At 47.6% G+C, this 18,796-nt stretch overlaps 1 protein-coding gene across 1 annotated transcript in view; it reads left to right on the top strand.

Annotated features, from left to right (window-relative positions):
* TMEM132C (transmembrane protein 132C) overlaps positions 1 to 18,796 on the top strand; it is a 184,880-nt gene that overhangs the window by 163,359 nt on the left and 2,725 nt on the right. The window contains 4 exon segments of the mRNA XM_031059432.1: positions 9,588 to 9,793; positions 10,214 to 10,487; positions 11,135 to 11,326; positions 18,560 to 18,794. Of these exon segments, the coding sequence (XP_030915292.1) occupies positions 9,588 to 9,793; positions 10,214 to 10,487; positions 11,135 to 11,326; positions 18,560 to 18,794 (907 nt within the window).

The raw sequence follows: 18,796 nt of genomic DNA, 5'->3' as shown, positions 1-18,796 counted from the left end.
AATAAAATCCAGTCTTCATAATTTTTGTGTTTTGGGCAGAGCCCATGGCACAAGGGCTGTGTGCCTGAGTTTACAGCTCATGTAACGCCCATGGATTACCTTAAACCACAAACTTAGGGGAAAAAAAGGAGTTATTCATGAGAGCTATTGAGAGCTATTTAGTACTCATATTATCATCTGGAGGTTCAGGCAGATATTTTTGTGTGCTTTTAACTGTGTGGAATTTCTGGTAGTTTGGGTTCAGCCAAACCTGACAGTGAGGCCAGAAGCTGAAGATGCTCAGTGCCTGTCTGCACTTGGCCTGTAATATTTAGTTAGCAAATAAATGTCCTTTGTATGGTTCATGCAAAGAGCTTATAGGTAATGCTCCTGCCCAGCAATTGGCCATCAGCTCAAAGCTAATTTATATTAATTTTTACTCCAGTTGGGCTGAATTACATTGTTCTCAGTAACAGAACTCTGTAGAAATCTGAGTTTAAGATCTGCAAATAGCAGGTAAGAGTTTCCCAGTGATCCTCATGGTCCCAGGGCAGCTCAGTGCACAGTTTGAATCTGCTGACTGCTACTCCTTTTACTTCTTTTATTGTCTCATAGTTCCCAGTCTTTATTTCCAAATTTACGGCTGATTTCATGAACTTTAAATGCCTTTGAGTGCTCTAGACCTTCACACAGTGGTCCAACCTTTTAAAAGTGGACACAAGATTTATTATGGCACTAAAAAGGAAGCAAAAGCCAAATTTTATTTCGCCAAGCTGGAATTTACCAATAGGATCCATCTGTCTGGATGCATTAATGGCAATTGCAGTTGCATGCAGGGGCTCCTTGCCATCTGCAGGAGCTCAGGTGGATTTTGCTGCTTTTGCTGCTGTTCTGTGCCCTTTGCTCAGGAGCAAGCCCTGCTCAGGCTCCTGCAGTACAGGTGTGGTTCCTGCTGGGAAGAACACAACAATCCCCTTCCCTGTGGTTTGAGGTTTGTGCTCAGTAGCTGAGGAGCTGCCAGCGCAGTTCCCACTGACACACCCAAAATAACCTGAGAGCCCTGGGACAGCAGCAGCAGCATCTCTGAGCCCAAGGCAGCTGCATCTCTGTGAGTCCAAGGCAGCTGCAGCAGCATCTCTGTGCGTCCAAAACAGCAGCATCTCTGTGAGCCCAAGGCAGCAGCATCTCTGTGAGTCCAAACCAGCTACATCTCTGTGAGTCCAAACCAGCTGCATCTCTGTGAGTCCAAGGCAGCAGCAGCATCTCTGTGAGTCCAAGGCAGCAGCAGCATCTCTGTGAGTCCAAGGCAGCAGCAGCATCTCTGTGAGTCCAAGGCAGCAGCCTGGCTCTCTGCTGGCTCCTCCTTCCCTTCCGATGCTGTATGAACACAGAGTCACTTGTGTCAAACTGAACACCTTTAAAACAGGGGAGAAAGTCACAGCATGGAAATGCCATTGTTTTGCTGCTCTGAAGCCCCGTGACTTTGAAGGTTTTTCTTCTGGCAAATGTGCTATGTTATATTCTGAACAGGATAACAAGTGGAAACTCCACCTCCTTGCCCTCCTCCATACTTCCCATAGTGCTGTGATTTCTGGATCAGTGTATTCAGCAGAGCAGCAGAACTTGAGAGGAGCTTTATAGTAGTGAAGCTTTACCACACCCTCCTGTCAGATGCCAGCAGATAACCAGGGCAGCAGGGCTTGGAGCTCGCACAGGAGCTGTTCTGTCAGGAGTGGGCAGCACCACGCCAGCAGCCAGCCTCTGTGGAAGCTGAAACTCAGAATGGGCATGGACTGAGATACATTCACAATGAAAGTTGTAAATACCTTGCCATCACATCATAGGCAGAAGTTTCAAGGGCAGCTGAAGAAACTGCTGGACTGTATCCTTGCAGGCTGCCTCCCCTGTGCCATCACCCAGCTGCTGCCTGCGCTGGGGATGGAGAGCCAGTACAGCCCAGGTGAAAAATCACAGCAACAGCACCTCAAGTTCCACACAAAGTGCTTCAGAGTCACCTCCAAAGCCCCAACACCAAGTCTGGGAAAGGAAATGGGAGCAACCACACCAGTCTTGTGCCAGCTGCAGGTGTGATGGGAGGATGGTCAGTTTGCTCCAGACCTGATGAATGCAGTCAGAAGAGAGGATGGTTTGATTCTGCTTTGCTTTTCTGCCCCTGGTTGTAGTTTACTCACTGTGGGTCTGTGTATTGTACATACACACTGAGTTAAGGAATGACAAACACTGTGATGGAAATGCACAGCCCCTGCCCAAGCTGTGAGATGGCATTAAAAGTGATTCCAGCCTGGGATCCTGCCCTGCCAAGCAGGATATCTGGGGCCATGCTGCAAATACGGGCTGCCACATCCCCAGCGAGCAGGAGCCAAGCTCTCTGTGTGTCCCCATTTCCAGAAATTGCTTGACTGGAGAGTGCACAGAGCAAGGCAGATTTTGGGTCTGTGATGATGTGAGCTGCAGAGAGCTCCTGTGGCTCAGCACAGCCTCAGAAGCTGGTCATTTGGGAGCAAATAGATGCCCTCCAGTCCCAGCTGGCATTCCGTGCCCCTTTTACTCTCTCAGTTCTGTCGTGGTGAATGATGTTCAGTTAGTTAAATGTACTGCTGCTGCTCTGCAAGGCTGCCTCTGAAATCTCCCTAATGAGATTAGATAATGTACAGCCTTTGCCCTGAGAAAAGCTCTCTTGCTTTGGGGGCTTTCTGCTTAGTTTTGCTAATCTGGCTGCTGATACTGAAAGTGCAGCCCCTGCTCAGCAGAGAGAGCCCAGATTGCACCCAGACCATGGCCCTGGTGTTAGCCAGCTCTGCTCTGCAGGGCTGGGGGTCCCAGCTGGGCTGTGATGGCATTGCTGGGAGCCTCACCTGAGGACTGGATCCACTCTGTGATCCTCTGTGTTACTGGTCTGTGTTACTGATGGATGTGTGTTACTGATGGATGTGTGTTATCTGTCCTGAGCACTGGATCCCCTCTGGGATGGATCTGTGTTTCTGGTCTGTGTTACTGATGGATCTGTGTTATCTGTCCTGAGCACTGGATCCACTCTGTGATCCTCTGTGTTACTGGTCTGTGTTACTGATGGATGTGTGTTATCTGTCCTGAGCACTGGATCCCCTCTGGGATGGATCTGTGTTACTGATCTGTGTTACTGATGGATCTGTGTTACCTGTCCTGAGCACTGGATCCCCTCTGTGATCCTCTGTGTTACTGATGGATCTGTGTTACTGATGTGTGTTATCTCTCCTGAGCACTGGATCCCCTCTGGGATGGATCTGTGTTACTGGTCTGTGTTACTGATGGATCTGTGTTATCTGTCCTGAGCACTGGATCCCCTCTGTGATCCTCTGTGTTACTGATCTGTGTTGTCTGTCCTGAGCACTGGATCCCCTCTGTGATCCTCTGTGTTACTGGTCTGTGTTACTGATGTGTGTTGTCTGTCCTGAGCACTGGCTGCACTCTGGGATGGATCTGTGTTACTGATGGATCTGTGTTGTCTGTCCTGAGCACTGGCTGCACTCTGTGCTGTGCAGCTCCCAGCAGCACCCAGCCCCTCCAGCAGCCAGCCCTGGGTGCCTCTGGGAGCTGCAGGTGCCTCATTCGGAGGGGTGCAGCTGAAAGCAGCTCACGCAGGCAGTGCTGCCCTGCTCCCTGTGCCACAGTGGGAATTGTTGCTCAGCTATCCCACCAAACAGACTCATTCTTTGGGGGTCACGGGTGGAAAGGGCTCTTGGGGTTATTCCTGCACTGATGTGAGCAAAGCAGGCCTTTGCGGTGTTCAGGTGAGGGTTTTCCAGCCTGCTGGGCTGTGTTTGCCTCTGTGCTGCTGGAGGCAGCTCTGGCTGCCCTTCCTGAGCCCCTGAGCTCCAGCTGCATCCCTGGGAGCCAGGGCTGGCCCTGGGACTGCAGCCACTGGAGCAATCAGCAGCTCCTGGGATGGAGGTTTCCATTCAAGGCTGCTCTGACATTGCCACAGAGCTGTAAATAGTAGCATGGAAGAGCTCAGGTCTGAAGCTTTAACTTTTATCAGACTTAACCAGTGTAATTTGAAGAAATGAGTTCTGTGGGCCTTGAGACAGCTTCAGTTTTCCACTAGGTTACTGATTATTCAGGATTATGCAGCCAGGCATTGAAATCCTTCTTAGGAAGCCTAATGTTCCTGTAGCAGAGGATTTCCTTTGTGTAGACCATGGTGTTTAATTGGAATCAAGGCTGGATAGCCACACAGAGTCTCTTTTTCAAAACCTGGAGAATTTAATAGAGGATAATTCCCTTTCTACAGAGCACCTTGTTAAAAAGAAACCTTGGGAGAAATTCTATAGCAAGGACATGAATATCCAAAGTGTGTGGAATTATCACAGCCTAATATTTCCTGTAAATGACCTCTTGGTCTGTGGTGAATAAGTGATCCTGGTGCTCTGTGCTCCTTAGTGGAATGAGTGGCTGCTCCCAGAGCCTGACCTGATGAGCTCCAGGTGCCTTCCTGGTGTGCCAGAGATGGCACTGAGCTGAACACAAGGAGTCTCATGTTTGAAAAGTGCTGAACACCACTATTCTTTGCTGATTATCCTGTAATTTATTTTTTCCACTGAAATTGAGATTCCTTTAAGAGGCACTGCAAAAAGCTCTCTGCTCACAGAAGTGCTGTCATAAATATTTAAACATTTATGTAACCTTTGAATATGTTAGCAACATTTACATTAGTGTAACAGAAATGGGTAAATGGGTTTACAGACAAAGATGCAAGAAGTGAACCTGATGAATACAAGCAGGACATCCACTGTAACCACATCTCCCCATTTCTGCTCAGTGCTAAAACCACACAGACACCTAGAAAATGGACTGATGCCTCCCAGTGTTTCAGTCTCCACAAACCTGACAGGATTGCTGCATTGCAAACTTCTCTTTCTGCCCTTCTGAACTGGGCTGGTATCTCCAGAGGTGAGAACCACTGGGAGAATAAACCACCTTGGACTAGAGCAGACTCACAGGGGCAATCACTCATTTATTTTTAGGTTTTACAGTTGTCATCCTTTCCACTCCTGTGTGCCACAGACACCAACCAGTGCTTTGAGTTCTCCAGCTTTTGAAAGGCAGCCTTAGCTTGTGTTTGACATGAAATTTGTCTCTCCAAAACTGCCTGTAATTGAAGGGAGACTTCTCAGGAGTCTGTAGTGGGATTTAACCTGGCAAACCCAGTGTTCTCCAGAGGTGCCAACAGCTGTGTGTCCTTGTCACATCCTTTGTGGGGACCTCCAGCAGCTCCTGCTCCCTCCCTGCAGTCCTGCAGGACAGAGTCAGGGTGGGATCGAAGCTTAATCTGAAATGGGGAAGTGAAGGGAGACCCAGAGGTTCCAGCAATGTCCTTTACGTTCCCTGCAGCCCATCTGTGACGGCCAGGGGTGAGGGACGTTCCCTCCCCAGGTCAGAGTGCCACAGGTACCATCCAGGAGGGACTCTCTTCATTTCCAGGCAGCAGTTTCCTCTGTCAGCTCAATAAAATGTGATTTGTTGCAGAGACAATCTGTCCGAGTCATCTGGAAAGGCAATGGCCTTTGTTACAAGGGGGCACAAAAATATAATGCCAGGAAAAAGACAAAGAGGAAGCCTCCAGGGAACTGTGCTTAGCCCTGGCTTTGCTGTCTGCTTCTTTATTGTAGTTTTAATCTGGAGAAAGAAGTTAGGAAAATAGAAAAAAAGGGAAAAGTAGCTGAATGCAGCTTAATAATGAAAGAAACTGCTGAAATAGCATCAGAGAGCTCTTTAAAATGCAAAACTTCTTGCTGATCTGCTAAGCAGGAAAGAAAAAACCCAATCACTTAAAGGTGGTGGCTGAGCAGGCTTTCCCTTCATCATTGCTCTCTTCTTCTGATGGCAGAGATAAAAAGCACTTTCAGAGGGAGGATGTTTTCATAGTAAAAGCATAAATACTACAGGAGATGAGAGACACATCAGTGCTCACAGTCTCCATCCTCTGTTAGAAACTTTCTTGGCCTGGAGTGGGCAGGACCCAGAGCTGAGGTTGTCCCTGCGCTGCTCCCTGACCTTCCAGGATGCTGGCAAAAGCCTGGAGGAAAACAGAAAAGCACTTCTGTCCATCAAAAACTCTTCAACAATTATATCTTTTTAATTTTTAAAAAAATTGAGTTCTAATGTGATCCATTTTGTTTTTAATCTGCTTTCTATCCTTCCTCCATGGCTCCATGTGCCATTGCCTTTGGTCGTCCCCACCAGCCCTGTGTTTCCATCCAGGAGAACAGATCCAAGCAGTGTAGCCAAGCCTGCCCTGAATACCTGCAGAACCAAGTTGTCCAGGTTGTCTGGGATGTTATTTCCACCTTAGTTAGCCTGAGCTGGGGGCTCTTGAGGCACCACACAGCCTGTTCCCTTTTATTGCCAGGGGCATCTGCTCAGCAAATCAGACTGCACCTGGGGCTTGCTGGGGCTGTAAATTGTAGCAGTCAGTCCATCTGCATCTGTCCTCTGAGGCTGAGAAACCTTGTTCATTGATTTTTTAAGTGACACTGTGTGAGGGAAGGGCAAGGAAGGCAAATGGCCCTGCTCTCGTTGGTCTTGTGTTGTGGCTGAGCTCGGCTGAGGTGTGCTGCTTCCAGAGGAGAAAATACGGAATTGCTGTAGCTGGGCATTGCATGGGATGAGTGTCACTAATCACAGAGAGCTCACCCACCCTGGGATCACAGGATGAGTGTCACTAACCACAGGGAGCTCACCCATCCTCGGATCACAGGATGAGTGTCACTAACCACAGGGAGCTCACCCATCCTCGGATCACAGGATGAGTGTCACTAATCACAGGGAGCTCACCCGCCCTGGGATCACAGGATGAGTGTCACTAATCACAGGGAGCTCACCCACCCTGGGATCACAGGCACAGGTACTTCTCTTCAGTAGCACAGGCTGGGAAGTGTTGCCTTTCCTGTCGGGAGTGATGGATGATGCTGCCAGGATGGGTGCCTGGAAAGAGTTAAAATGCACAGAGTTACAGGAATGCAATACAGCCTGAGCTTTGCTCCTCCTTCCCTCTCCTCTCTTCTTCTGCCTCTTTCTCAGCAGCACAGGAGCAGAGGAGAAGCAGTGCAGGGACATGAGCAGTGCTTGTTCTTGGGCAGGAGAATCATGTTTGTCACAATGCAGCTCCTAGAGACCTGCCACTGCTGCTGATGCATGTCCAGCAATAAATATCAACCTGGAGCAGTTGGAAAGGTTTTGTGGTGGCTGCTCAGCCCCTCCTTGGGATGCTGGATGGACTTGTTCAGCCATTTGTTTGTGGCATAGCCACAGAGGCTTGTAGCAGCTTTCCAAGTACAGATGGAGATTGGATCTCAGCCCAGAGCCATTTTGGAATTGCAGTTTTGCTACTATGGTTATTCTTTTTCTTTTCCCACCAGTGAGATTTGTCCAGATCCTGACAACACTGAGCTTTAGACAAAATCATACATCTGGGCCAGACCTGACCAGTCTGACCAATATGTTGTCAGAAATCTTTTACCAGCACGTGCAAGTGGTTTGCATGATGCATAAATGAGCAACTTGCACAAGTAAACCAGAAAGTTCACTTTGTCTTTGGGTTGAGCTGCACAGAAATGAGTGGGGTGGAACCATCAGGACAGCACGGGCTGTGGCTCCAAGCAGAGTTCAGTGAGCTTTTGCTGACAAGCCTCCCAAACACTTCTGCCCAAAGCAAGGGCAGGCTGAGGAGCCAAGAGCTTTGTCTGAAGCTGCTTTGTAGAGTGTCCCAGACCCAGGAAGGATGCCAGCAGCTCAGACACAGGGCTGGGTGTCCCTGGGACGTCCCAGGGGCTGCTCACTGCTCCCTGGGCAGGAGCTCAGGGCTGGGACTCCTGACATGCAGCCCTTGCTTGCCTGCAGCTGGAGCTGCTTAATGAGAAACCTTTCCAGGATTCCTGTCCCAGGGTGAAGCTGATGCAGACACCATGGAAAGAACAAGCAGCCCATCTAGGGGTGTGTTCTGAATAACTGCCTGGTGTTATATGGGATATTACACATATTATTGGGTTCCTCCTGACCTCTGCTGCACGGGGCTTTTAGATTAGATCAAACAGACATTCTGAAACAGCCTGGTGTGAACTAAACCTGTTCCTGTATTGCCATTCAAGCTAATGGATGGGAAAATAGGCCATGGCATTCATAGTGCTGAAATGAAGGTGTTTCTGCCCCTTCAGGCTTTCAAAGTGGCCTCGGGTGGTCTGAGGGAGAAGCCTGAGCAGAGGGATGGGTCAGGTATTGCAGCAGTGGTAATGCTCAGTCAACAGAGCTGTTGGAGCATAACCCTCTGAGGCAGAGGGCAGAGAAGTGTTTGTATTATGTTCTCTGAAGCTTCTTTTTGCAATCTCATCATCAAATATTTTACCAGAATATGAGCAGGGCCTAAACCCAGGAGAGGATGCCAATGTGGTGTGTCAGAGTGGGAGCAGTTCAGCTCCTGCATCGGTGCCCACAGAGGACATCCATCTGCTGGGCTAGTCTGGGGACCCCAGCACTGCCAGCTGATAACCCCCATTTGAATACAATGGTGTTGGGAATGGGTAGAAGGGAGCAGATGATAATGTAAATACATGTTCAGGTGGGAGACGCATTTCCACCATTACCAGTGCTCGTTAGGGGTGATGAAGTAGAATTCTGACAGGATGGGAGCAAGAGCAGGAGTTGGGATCTGCTGGCTTTGCTGTTAATTTCTGCAGACATACCAGCTCATTTAGTAATGTAACAGCTCTCATTGCTCACCACTTAATGTATGATTAATGTGCCACTGGATTTCCCCAGACATTTATGACACCTTTAGGAATAGAAATGACAATGACTTTATCACATGGAGTCACTTCATACTATCTGCATCTCTCTTAATGATTTATATATCCAGGAGTGATTTTATCACTAGTACTCAGTAACATAATAAATGAGAAAACTCAATGGTCTGTAAATTACAACACTGATTAAAGAAGTGATTACTGATATAACTCTTACATGGCTGTGATAATGCTTGCTTATATTCCAGGACAGCATTTACATATTAATGATAAATCTACTGTAGTGTTTAGAAATACTTTACAGCTTTAATCAAAACGTAAACATTTACAAACAGATAATGTTTATTGCAGAGGAAATGACTTCTGTTACTCTTCAGTGGGTGAAATCTACTGCAGAGCCAGTGCTGAAAGCAGCATCACCCCTGATGGAGGTCGTGTTCAGGGCAGAGCTCTGCCTGGCTGCTTGCCCCTGTGGAGCCCAGTTTGGGTTTGCTGGATTCCTCTGGACCAAGCTGGGAGCAGCTTTGCTCATTAAGGATTCCCCAGCCCTGCCATCAGTTTGGAGCTCGCTGCATTGCAGAAAATCAAGTGCAGGCTTCATAAGCAGCATCCAGCCCTTAGGCATCTCCAGCACGTTGTGTCCTGAGCCAGGGAGGGGTTTTGTGCTCCCACAGCGCCAGGCCATCATGAACATGCATAAACGGAGGGGAGCCTCTGCTGTTTGTTTGGGGTTGAGCCGCCAGGGTGGCCCTTGGAGCTCGTTTGGCCACAGTGATCACCTTTTGTCCTCCCCTCTCTTCCCCCTCTCAGGTTTCTGACAGGTGTGACTACGTTTTTGTCAACGGCAAGGAGATGAAAGGCAAGGTGAACGCTCTGGTGAACTTCACCTACCAGTACCTGAGTGCCCCCCTGCAGATGACAGTGTGGGTGCCACGCCTGCCCCTCCAGATCGACATTTCTGACACTGAGCTCAGCCAGATCAAAGGCTGGCGAGTCCCCGTGGTTTCCAACAAAAGGTGGGTTGGAGTCACTACATTTCTTGTGTGATTTGTGAAAGAAATGCTCCCAAAATGCTGCTTCTTCCCCCGAGGAGCAGCAGTACTGGTACAGCCTTGCACTGGGCATCTGCAGATACAGTAAAGCTGTAAAAGCTGTGGGACTTCTGCTTCTGTGCATGTGTGTGTCTTGGGCAGCAAAACACAGTGTGGGACTCTGGTAAGGTGCCCTGGCAGAGGTGTTGTTGGGAGGTGGCAGCACAGATGACAAGGTGGCACAGTCCAGTTGTGGGGTCCTTCATCCCGAGAGGTGGACATCCATCGTCCACAAATCCAGAAGGGAGGGCTCTGTTTGGGGGGCGCTCTCCATCAGCACTGCAGTGTTATTTTCAGGGATGTTTTGGGAACGTTTCTCCATGCTGTGCTCTCTCCTGCCCCCAGGCCCACGCGGGACAGCGATGACGAGGACGAGGACGAGCGCAGGGGCAGGGGCTGCACCCTGCAGTACCAGCACGCCATGGTCAGGGTGCTCACCCAGTTTGTGGCCGAGGACTCGGGGCCCTGGGGACAGCTGAGCTACCTGCTGGGCTCAGACTGGCACTTTGACATCACTGACCTGGTCAGGGACTTCATGAAGCTGGAGGACCCGCACATTGCCAGGCTGCAGGAGGGCAGGATCCTGGTCGGCCGGGAAGTGGGCATGACCACCATGCAGGTACAGCCCTGGGCAGGGGCTGGGGTGGGCTGTGCCACTCCTGCCATGCCCACAGGGCAGGCATCTCTGGGGTTACACGTGGGGATCCTGACTAAACCCACTGCACAAAGGGTGATAGAGATCTGTGTGGGTATGAGGAAGGTGGGGAAGGCAGCATGTGCATGAGCTGGCTGGCTGTAGTTCCTGAAGAGAGCAGCATGGCCCTTAGTTTCAGCTAAGGGAAGGATATTTCACTGACTTGGTCTTCCATCAGAAACAGAAAAAGCTGGAGGAACAAGAATTTCCAAGCCCAGAAAGGAAGGACAAATCCTAGGCTGGTAACCTCCCTTTGGAGCAGGTGGGAGGTTTAATGAGCTCATCCACATGGGAAGACAGGGTAACAGGAGAAGAGAATTTTAAATCCACCCTCGTGGTAAAATAATGCAAATAACACAACTGGGGCAGGACAGCTCCCAGTCTTGGATGGTTCTCAGCCACAGCCTCTCCAGTCAGGTTTTCTGACCCTGCTAATGAAATCAGACTGCCTTTCCTGTGCTCTTCCTTTCTGTGCATAAAGCTTTGGAGGCAAGAAGGGACGATGACCTTAAGAAAGGTTTTATCAATTGATCAGCCTTTCCCTAAATTAATTCTTCTATGTTTCTCCAAAGGTTTTGTCTCCTCTGTCTGACTCCATCCTGGCAGAGAAGACAGTGACTGTGCTGGATGACAAAGTGACCATCACAGACCTCGGGGTGCAGCTGGTGTCTGGGCTCTCTCTCTTCCTGCAGCCCAGTGCAGCCACCAGCAGGGCCATCGTGGCCACGGCCGTTGCCCAAGAGCTGCTTCACACTCCCAAGCAGGTAATGTGCACTCTGAGTTACTGGCTTTGCCTTCTGGGCTGGGGCAGGATTTTATCAGTGTAAAGTACAGATGAGAATTCATGGCCAGTTTAGAATTTCGACTTCAGGTGGAGTCCATGTCCATGTTAATTGCTTTTCCCTACACATACTCTGGAATTGCCTTGCCTTTGCTTCCCTTCCAATAGGGACTTCAGTCTGCAGGAAAAGTTCTAACTGCACTGAAGTTTATGCTGTTTACAGTTTTAATACTTTCTTTAGCTAATGAACCTGTTGTTTTCACTGCACAGGCAGTCTTTGGACAGTGATCCTGGTTTGCTTGTTTTCCACTCTGGAGAGCACAGAGCTCTGTGTGTTGCAATTTAATATCTTCAAGAGCTGTAAAATAGAGGCAGAAGATGGCCACATCCATTTCTTTTCCCTCCTGGAGCCATGACACACTGCCAGGCTCATCTCTCCTTTTATTTTTCATGTGGATTTCGGGGGATTCATCATCAGTTCATGTGCTGATCTTATTTAAGCCAGCATTTCCCATCTCTCTAAAGGGGTCTTTCAAACAGCTTGTCTCAGGTCACAACCTCTGTGGAAAAGAAGATTGGAGAACACCACCCAGTCAAGGCAAACACTCACTCTGGCCCCAAATAAACCCGAGGGTCAGCACTGGAACATCTTCCCTTGGTCAGTTGATTTGAGGGTTGGGACTGGGGACCATGCAATTAAATCTGTCCACAGCTACTCCATTTTTCCTTTCTCATAGATAGGGAGAGATCTCAAGTCAAGTTTTATGGCCCATTTTCATGATTATTACTACCTAATTTTCTGGAACATAAAAATAATCTAGTTTGTTTTATAACTTAGTGACAGGGAAATGTCCAGACTAGAAGGACACGGTGCCCATCTGTTCCATTTGTTGCATCCTGTAAACATAAGAATCTTATGTAATTAACCCGTTTATACCCTTCTTCAGGGCTTAGAAACCACATCTGGCACACTGTCTTCAGACAAAGACTGTGGAAGCAAAACCTGGAGCAGTCCTGACCCAGTCCTGTCCTGTGGGACAGAGCAGCACCAGTCCTGCAGCAGCACTGGAAGAGTTGTGGCTCTGACTGCAGATAGAAGAGCCTGTGGATCTGGAGAGGCTGCCCAGTGCCACTGTCAGCCTCTCAGATCTATGGATGGTCTGTCCTGAGTGTGCAGAGACATTTGTCAGCATCAGGTTAAGGCAGAGGATGCCAGGGGTGCCCCCTGTGCCACCTCCTGTTGTCTATGGTGTGGCAGTGGGATGTGACCTGTCACTGCATGGCACTGAAACTGGCGAGTTAGGAAATAATACAGAAAGTCAAAACGTGTAAGCGTGGTTTGGGCTGAAATAACTTCTCCCAGCATCTGAGTTCTGAAATAATTTTGGTGAAATGTTTGGTTTATGCTGCTGTTCCTCTGCAGGACAGTCTCAGGTTGCTGAGGGTGGCACTTTTTTGATGCAGAAGTCAGGCCCTGGTTCTGAGCAGGGCATCTCCATCGCCAAAAACAAGACAGGAATAGATTTCACACTGGGAAATAAGTGGAAGGAAATGGTGTAGGAGTGACCTATAGAGTCACAGACATCTTTTCCTTTTTTCATTGCAGTTTGAATGAAGGATATAACATTTAAGTCACTTTCCCTTAGAAAAATTAATGCAAATGTGGGAATGTTTGTGGCTAAATTTTGCAAGAAGTGACTCATGATTTAGAGTGCATCAGCTGAGATCCTGACTGAGCTGGAATTCTGAAGGCAAATGCTGAGTGTTTTCTGAAAATCAAGCCCTTTTGAAAGAGGGTTTTTTCCAAGCAGACAGCCCAGGACTAAGCCTGTACTTGAACATTGTGAGGACTTCATAATTTAAGTGTGTCTTTTCCTCTCAAGCGAGTTTATAAAAGGCCCCAATAACTCATGCAAACCTTACTGATGCAACTGAAAAACAAAATGCAGAATTTTTGCAGTGGCTTTCTTTCAGTGACCATGATGACTGGATTACCTCAGTTCTAATGGCCACACCTTGTCTGCACACACAGCACAAAGCAGCCAAAGCACAAGTCCTGAAAAGTTGGCAGTTTCTCCATAAACACAAAGCTCTCTAAAGAGGATAAGCCAATATTTTTTCACCTTGGAAGCTTTAAGTTAGATACCTTTATCTGCAGCTGAGCAACTAATTACCTGCTGTGACAAGGTGACCTTGAGGGATGCTGAGCCCATGTATTATTTTTTAATCAATAGGGAGCTCATTGGCACTGAAAAGTGGATCAGTGATTTAGGTGCCTAAAAATAGACACGGGTTGACCAACTTTTAAATATCAAAGATGAAGTGTCTTCTGAAAATTTGGAAACTCTGGCTGTGAGTAATCTATTTCTGGAGGCCATCTGCTCAGGTAGGAAGGCTGCTCCATTTGGCTTGCTGATGGTTGTTAAATCAACACTGTCATCCCAAAGGCTTCTCCGAAATGTAAACAAAAGAAGGCCTACAGTGTCTAAATGTTTTCTGATCTGAGTGAGCTTCAAGGACTCTCAAAGCTCAGCTGGCTCTGCAGGGGAACTCAGAGTCATATGCAGCTTTTTGTCACTGTAGGGTATTGCATGGGGGCTGAGGAGCTGAAATGGGTGAGTGAGGAAAGAAGAAAAAAGCCTTTAATAAGCAGCTCTGTGCATTAAAGTATCTCTCAGTGCTCCTGGGGAGCTGCAGACACGTTCTCAGGGAAAAGGAACAGTGTTGGTGCTTTGTCAAAGCCAAGTTCTGGTGTTCCCCAGGTGCAGTGCCTGCTCCAGCCCTGGCCCTGCTCTCACTCTCGGGGAGGGGAGGGTGCCCAGCACCCCTGGGCAGCAGAACAGGCTGGGGTCATTGCCCTGGCCCTGCCTTCTGGATGGTCTGCTTCAGCTCCTGGCCTTCCTGAGAATTCACTGCCCCCTCACAGTTCAGAACAGGTATTGGCAGTATTGTTGTGGTGTGGGTTCATTGCCCCGTCCTGGCACTGTGAGTTACACCCAGACTGTATTTATATCTTACAACAGATATTGGCAGTATTGTTATGGTGTGGCACTGTGAGTTACACCCAAACTGTATTTATATCTTATAACAGATATTAGCAGTATTGTTATGGTGTGGGTTCATTGCCCCATCCCAGCACTGTGAGTTACACCCAAATTGTATTTCTGTCTCCTTTAAGCTGACAGAGCAATGGAGTGGGTCACAGGAATGACAAAGGAATGCAGCAGCATGGGAAAGGGAGAAGGGATGCATTGTTGGATAAGGATCTGAATTCTTCCCTTGCAAATACAAGCAAATTCCCACTGGAAAGGAATGTCACATGAGCAGATTGGACAAAAAGGAGAGAGAGAAACCCACAGTGGGGGAATGCATGGTTTGAATTAAGATCTGAGTCTTGGCTGCTTTCATTTCCACACCATAACGATCAAGCCCAATTTTTACTACACAAGCCACAGGCTTAAAAATAAATGCACATGTAATACTTTGATATTTCATGTGATAAGATTGCTAGGGAAATCCATTCCAGCACTGAAGTCCCCAGACAGAGCAATCAGAGCTGGTCTAGCAGAAGCTGCTGAGAACAATATTCCTTTGCCTTTATTGAGGGAGGGCTGTATTTGTTTTCTGCAGAGCAACCATTTCTTCCCTCTGATGTCCTGCCTCCCTCCAGGACCCTTGCAGCTGACCCCAGCAGTTGAGGGCTTATTCCCAAATACTTTTATTTGTGCTACAGTGAATGGAGACCGTTAAAAGGCTGCTTTATTCTGAGCATGGAATAAAATCAAATATCCTGATCTGTGTTTCTAAGCAGCAGGATTCTCTAAAATGCAACCAGTTTATCCAAGAAGATTTATCAAATGGTATCTTTGGACTGATAAGCCACAATGCAATTCAAGGCCAGAAAAGGAACTGCCACAGACCAAGAGCTGAAAATACACCTGTGATGGGGGAAGAGAGCAGCAAAGGCACAGGGAAAGATTAGACAAAAGATGTCTTGATGAAGTTTCTTATGTGCTTAAGGAAAGCCTGGCGGTGATCAACAGTGTTGTGGGAAGCAGTTTCTACATCTCTGGGCTGGATTTTGCTGTCATTAGCATGACCTGATGAGCATTCTCTGACTCCACATCTCAGCACTGAGATCCTCCTGCTCTGGGGGGAGCACTGGCACTGGTGTGTCCCTGTGGTCACTCTGAGCGTCTGTGAGAGGAAAAGGGAGGGAAATAAAGGCTGGAAAGCAAGATAATCCCTCACACCCTTTGTTTGTGCTTGGCAATTAAAGGGCACAAGCATTTGTCACCTCAGTGTTGAGGGCAGGAGACGAGGGGCAGCAGCTTGGCAGGTGAGAAGGCTCCAATCCATCTTCATCTTCTGAGAGTAACTGGAGGACCTTGTCAGAGATTTGGAGGGGATTTATTGATGTGGTACACAGGATTTGCAGAAACAGCTCCTTGAAGGACATGGCATTAAATCATTTCCTTTTTCTCTCTTCTTTTCTTTTTAGCTTTTCAGAATTTATAATCATTTGGGAAATTCACTTCCTTGCCCTGCCTTTGGCTTTCCTTTAATGATGTGAATGAGGGGAAATGATCTCTTGCCAAATAGAATATTTGGTCTGATACAACATATTTTGGCAGGATTTTAAACTCTCTCCCTCTTTCTCTCATTTGTTTTCTTTCCCTTTTAATTAATGTTGTCCATGGTATGGGCATGACAGTGTTGTTTTGTGAAAAAAATTGGTTCCTCCTATGAAGAAACGTTCTCTTGGAAATAAAAGATGTCAGTGCTGGTAGAAAATAATGGCTAAGCCAGTGCACACCTCTGTTACCTACAGTAAATCACAAAGTGTGCCTGCAAATTTCAGCTGACTGCCATCCCATTTTTCTCTGTCTGTGCTTCATAAAACCAGGAATGCAGATTTGTAGAGCAGTGGCATAAAGAATAAAAGTTGCTTTGAAGTTGGTGGCAACTTTGTCCGAATGCACACAGGGTTCAGTGAGGCGAATCCCTTGGCAGGGCTGTGGAGCTGTGCCTGTTCCCAGCTGGGCAGGGGCACAGGTGCCACCATCATTTCCAGCCCCACCAGAACAAAATCCTGCAGGAATTTATTTTCTCCCCCTGCTCTGCAGAGGAGGGCACACTGGCAGGCAGTGGTGGTGAGCTGGAAGTGATGCTGGTGTTTTCCCTGGCACAGGCTGGTGCAAAGTCAGTGTGCCTTCCCCAGTGGCACACGAGGCTGACCTTTGTTTGGGGAGAAGGAAGGAAGGCAGCAGGATGCTGAATTGCCTGAGGAGGTGAATCCTTTTCTCTCTGCACATACCCATTAAAAAACCCCTTTGCTTTCCTCTGACCGAGGTTGCTCTGCTATAGATTTCTGTGATAGAAATTCGAGCTGTGCCCTGCAGCTTTGTGTTTGTTCACTCATTTCAGGGTTGTTTCTCTAATGAAAGATCAGATGTTTTAATTTCCTTATGCAGTTCACCCTTCCCAGCTTCTGAGTTACCCTGGCTCCCTTTCAGCTATTTGAAGTAAATTTGAATCACCGAGAACTTTGCCTTCTTTCCTGTTGTGCCACAACTTATTTTTCTTCTTTCAGTCCCTCAAGTACTTGCTGATAGTGCTTTGGAAATCAAATATTCAGTATGGCCCAACCTTCTGCCCAGCTAAATGCCCCTTGCTGTTTTCATTGAAAAGCTTTAAATTCAACTGGAAGGGTAGCAATTCTCTTCGTTTATAACCATAGCATAACAAATTGCAGCCAATTGAAAACCATATTAAGTTGTAAATTTGTATTATGACTGGACATTAACCGGGTGGCAATGTTTTTCCCCAGTGCTGGTTTTTCAGCCCAGTTGTTCTGATGTACCCAAGTGTGAAGTTGTTAGAGCCATTTGTGGTTGAAGTGTGGGAAGGAAAGAACTTCACTTTTGTGGGAAGTTGCACTCTGGCAATCTGCCTGGCCGTCTGCTGGCTACGCAGGCAAGGCACAGAACAAATGAAAAATTAAAGAAATGCCCTGCAAAGAAACCTATTGAGATGTGGAGAAGTAAATGTCTGTGTCATCTGGATGGGATTTCACATGGCAGAGAGCTGACCTCTGGCTTTGTGTTTGCTTCTAATGATGACTTCTGACAGTGCTACCTGCAGAGCACAAAGACAGACCAATTAAATCCAGGCCATTTGTATTTTTATTGCAGACATCATGCCAGAATCCCTGTCCTCCTCTTCTTGACACAGAAATTTGGTGGACTTTTTAATTATCTCAAGGATAAAGTGTGTTTTGCTTAAAACAAACCTTTCTCCAGCAAAATGGCAATTGCTCTGTGAGTCTTTTTCTTTCAGATGAATCTTCTGCTCCAGCCATTTCCAAGATCCTGTGGTAGCTCCTTATTCCTGCTAAGATACTTATGCCTTAATTTGACAGCTCCTCATGGCACCTGTGCATGTCTTACATGAGGGAAATAAGTGTTCTGTCAAGTGCCTCTAGTAATTTCTGTGATTTTCCTCTTTTGGCTTTTGTACCACAGGAATGACTTTCCTTACAGAGCTTGTAAAATTGTACCTTGCTAATGGGCGCTTGGGCAATAACGACATCTCATATCAATTATTTTCTACGTCCTTGTGCAAAACATTTGCAGGGAGAGTAGCAGTGGAACCCTTAGTGATGAATGTGGCCAGTTTTGTGCCCCATCAGTCGAGGCTTGGTTTGTTTTCAATGCAGCGCAGAGTTTTCTCCAGCTGGGAGATGGATGGGCTGCAGCGGGCTGGGCTGATTTACTGGAGGCCTGTGGTGGTGTTCATAGGGGTCCCAGGATGAGGGAAGAGATGAGAATCTTGACTCCATGTTTCAGGAGGCTGATTTATTATTTTATGATATATATTATATTAAAAGAAAATTATATATTAAAACTATGCTTAAAGAATAGAAGAGAGGATTTCCTCAGAAGGCTAGCAAAGGAAAGGAATGGAATGATAATAAAATCTTATGAGTGACCAGAGTCCCAACACAGCTGGACTGTGATTGGTCATCAAGTAGAAACACCTCACATGGACCAATGAAAGATGCACCTGTTGCATTCCACAGCAGCAGATAATTATTGTTTACATTTAATTTCTGAGGCCTCTCAGATTCTCAGGAGAAAAAATCCCATCGAAAGGATTTTTCATGAAATATGTCCATGACAGAGGCCTGTGTTTAACCATGTCCCTGTCCTTGCAGGAAGCCGTGGTAAGCACCTGGATCCAGTTCAGTGACAGCTCTGTCACCCCTCTGGACATCTACGACCCCAAGGACTTCTGGCTGTCGGCGGTGTCCCTGGACGAAGCCGTGGTCTCTGTGCTCCAGAGCCCTGCCCTGAGGTGGCCCGTGGTGGCGGCGGAGGGCGAGGGCCAGGGCGCGCTGGTCAAGGTGGACATGATGATCTCCGAGGCGTGCCAGAAGTCCAAGAGGAAGAGC

This window comes from Geospiza fortis, unplaced genomic scaffold (genome assembly GCF_000277835.1).
Source record: "Geospiza fortis unplaced genomic scaffold, GeoFor_1.0 scaffold145, whole genome shotgun sequence".
Taxonomy (NCBI): Eukaryota; Metazoa; Chordata; class Aves; order Passeriformes; family Thraupidae; genus Geospiza; species Geospiza fortis.
Note: the sequence above shows the minus strand (reverse complement) of the source record. Positions and strands in the feature narration are given on the sequence as shown.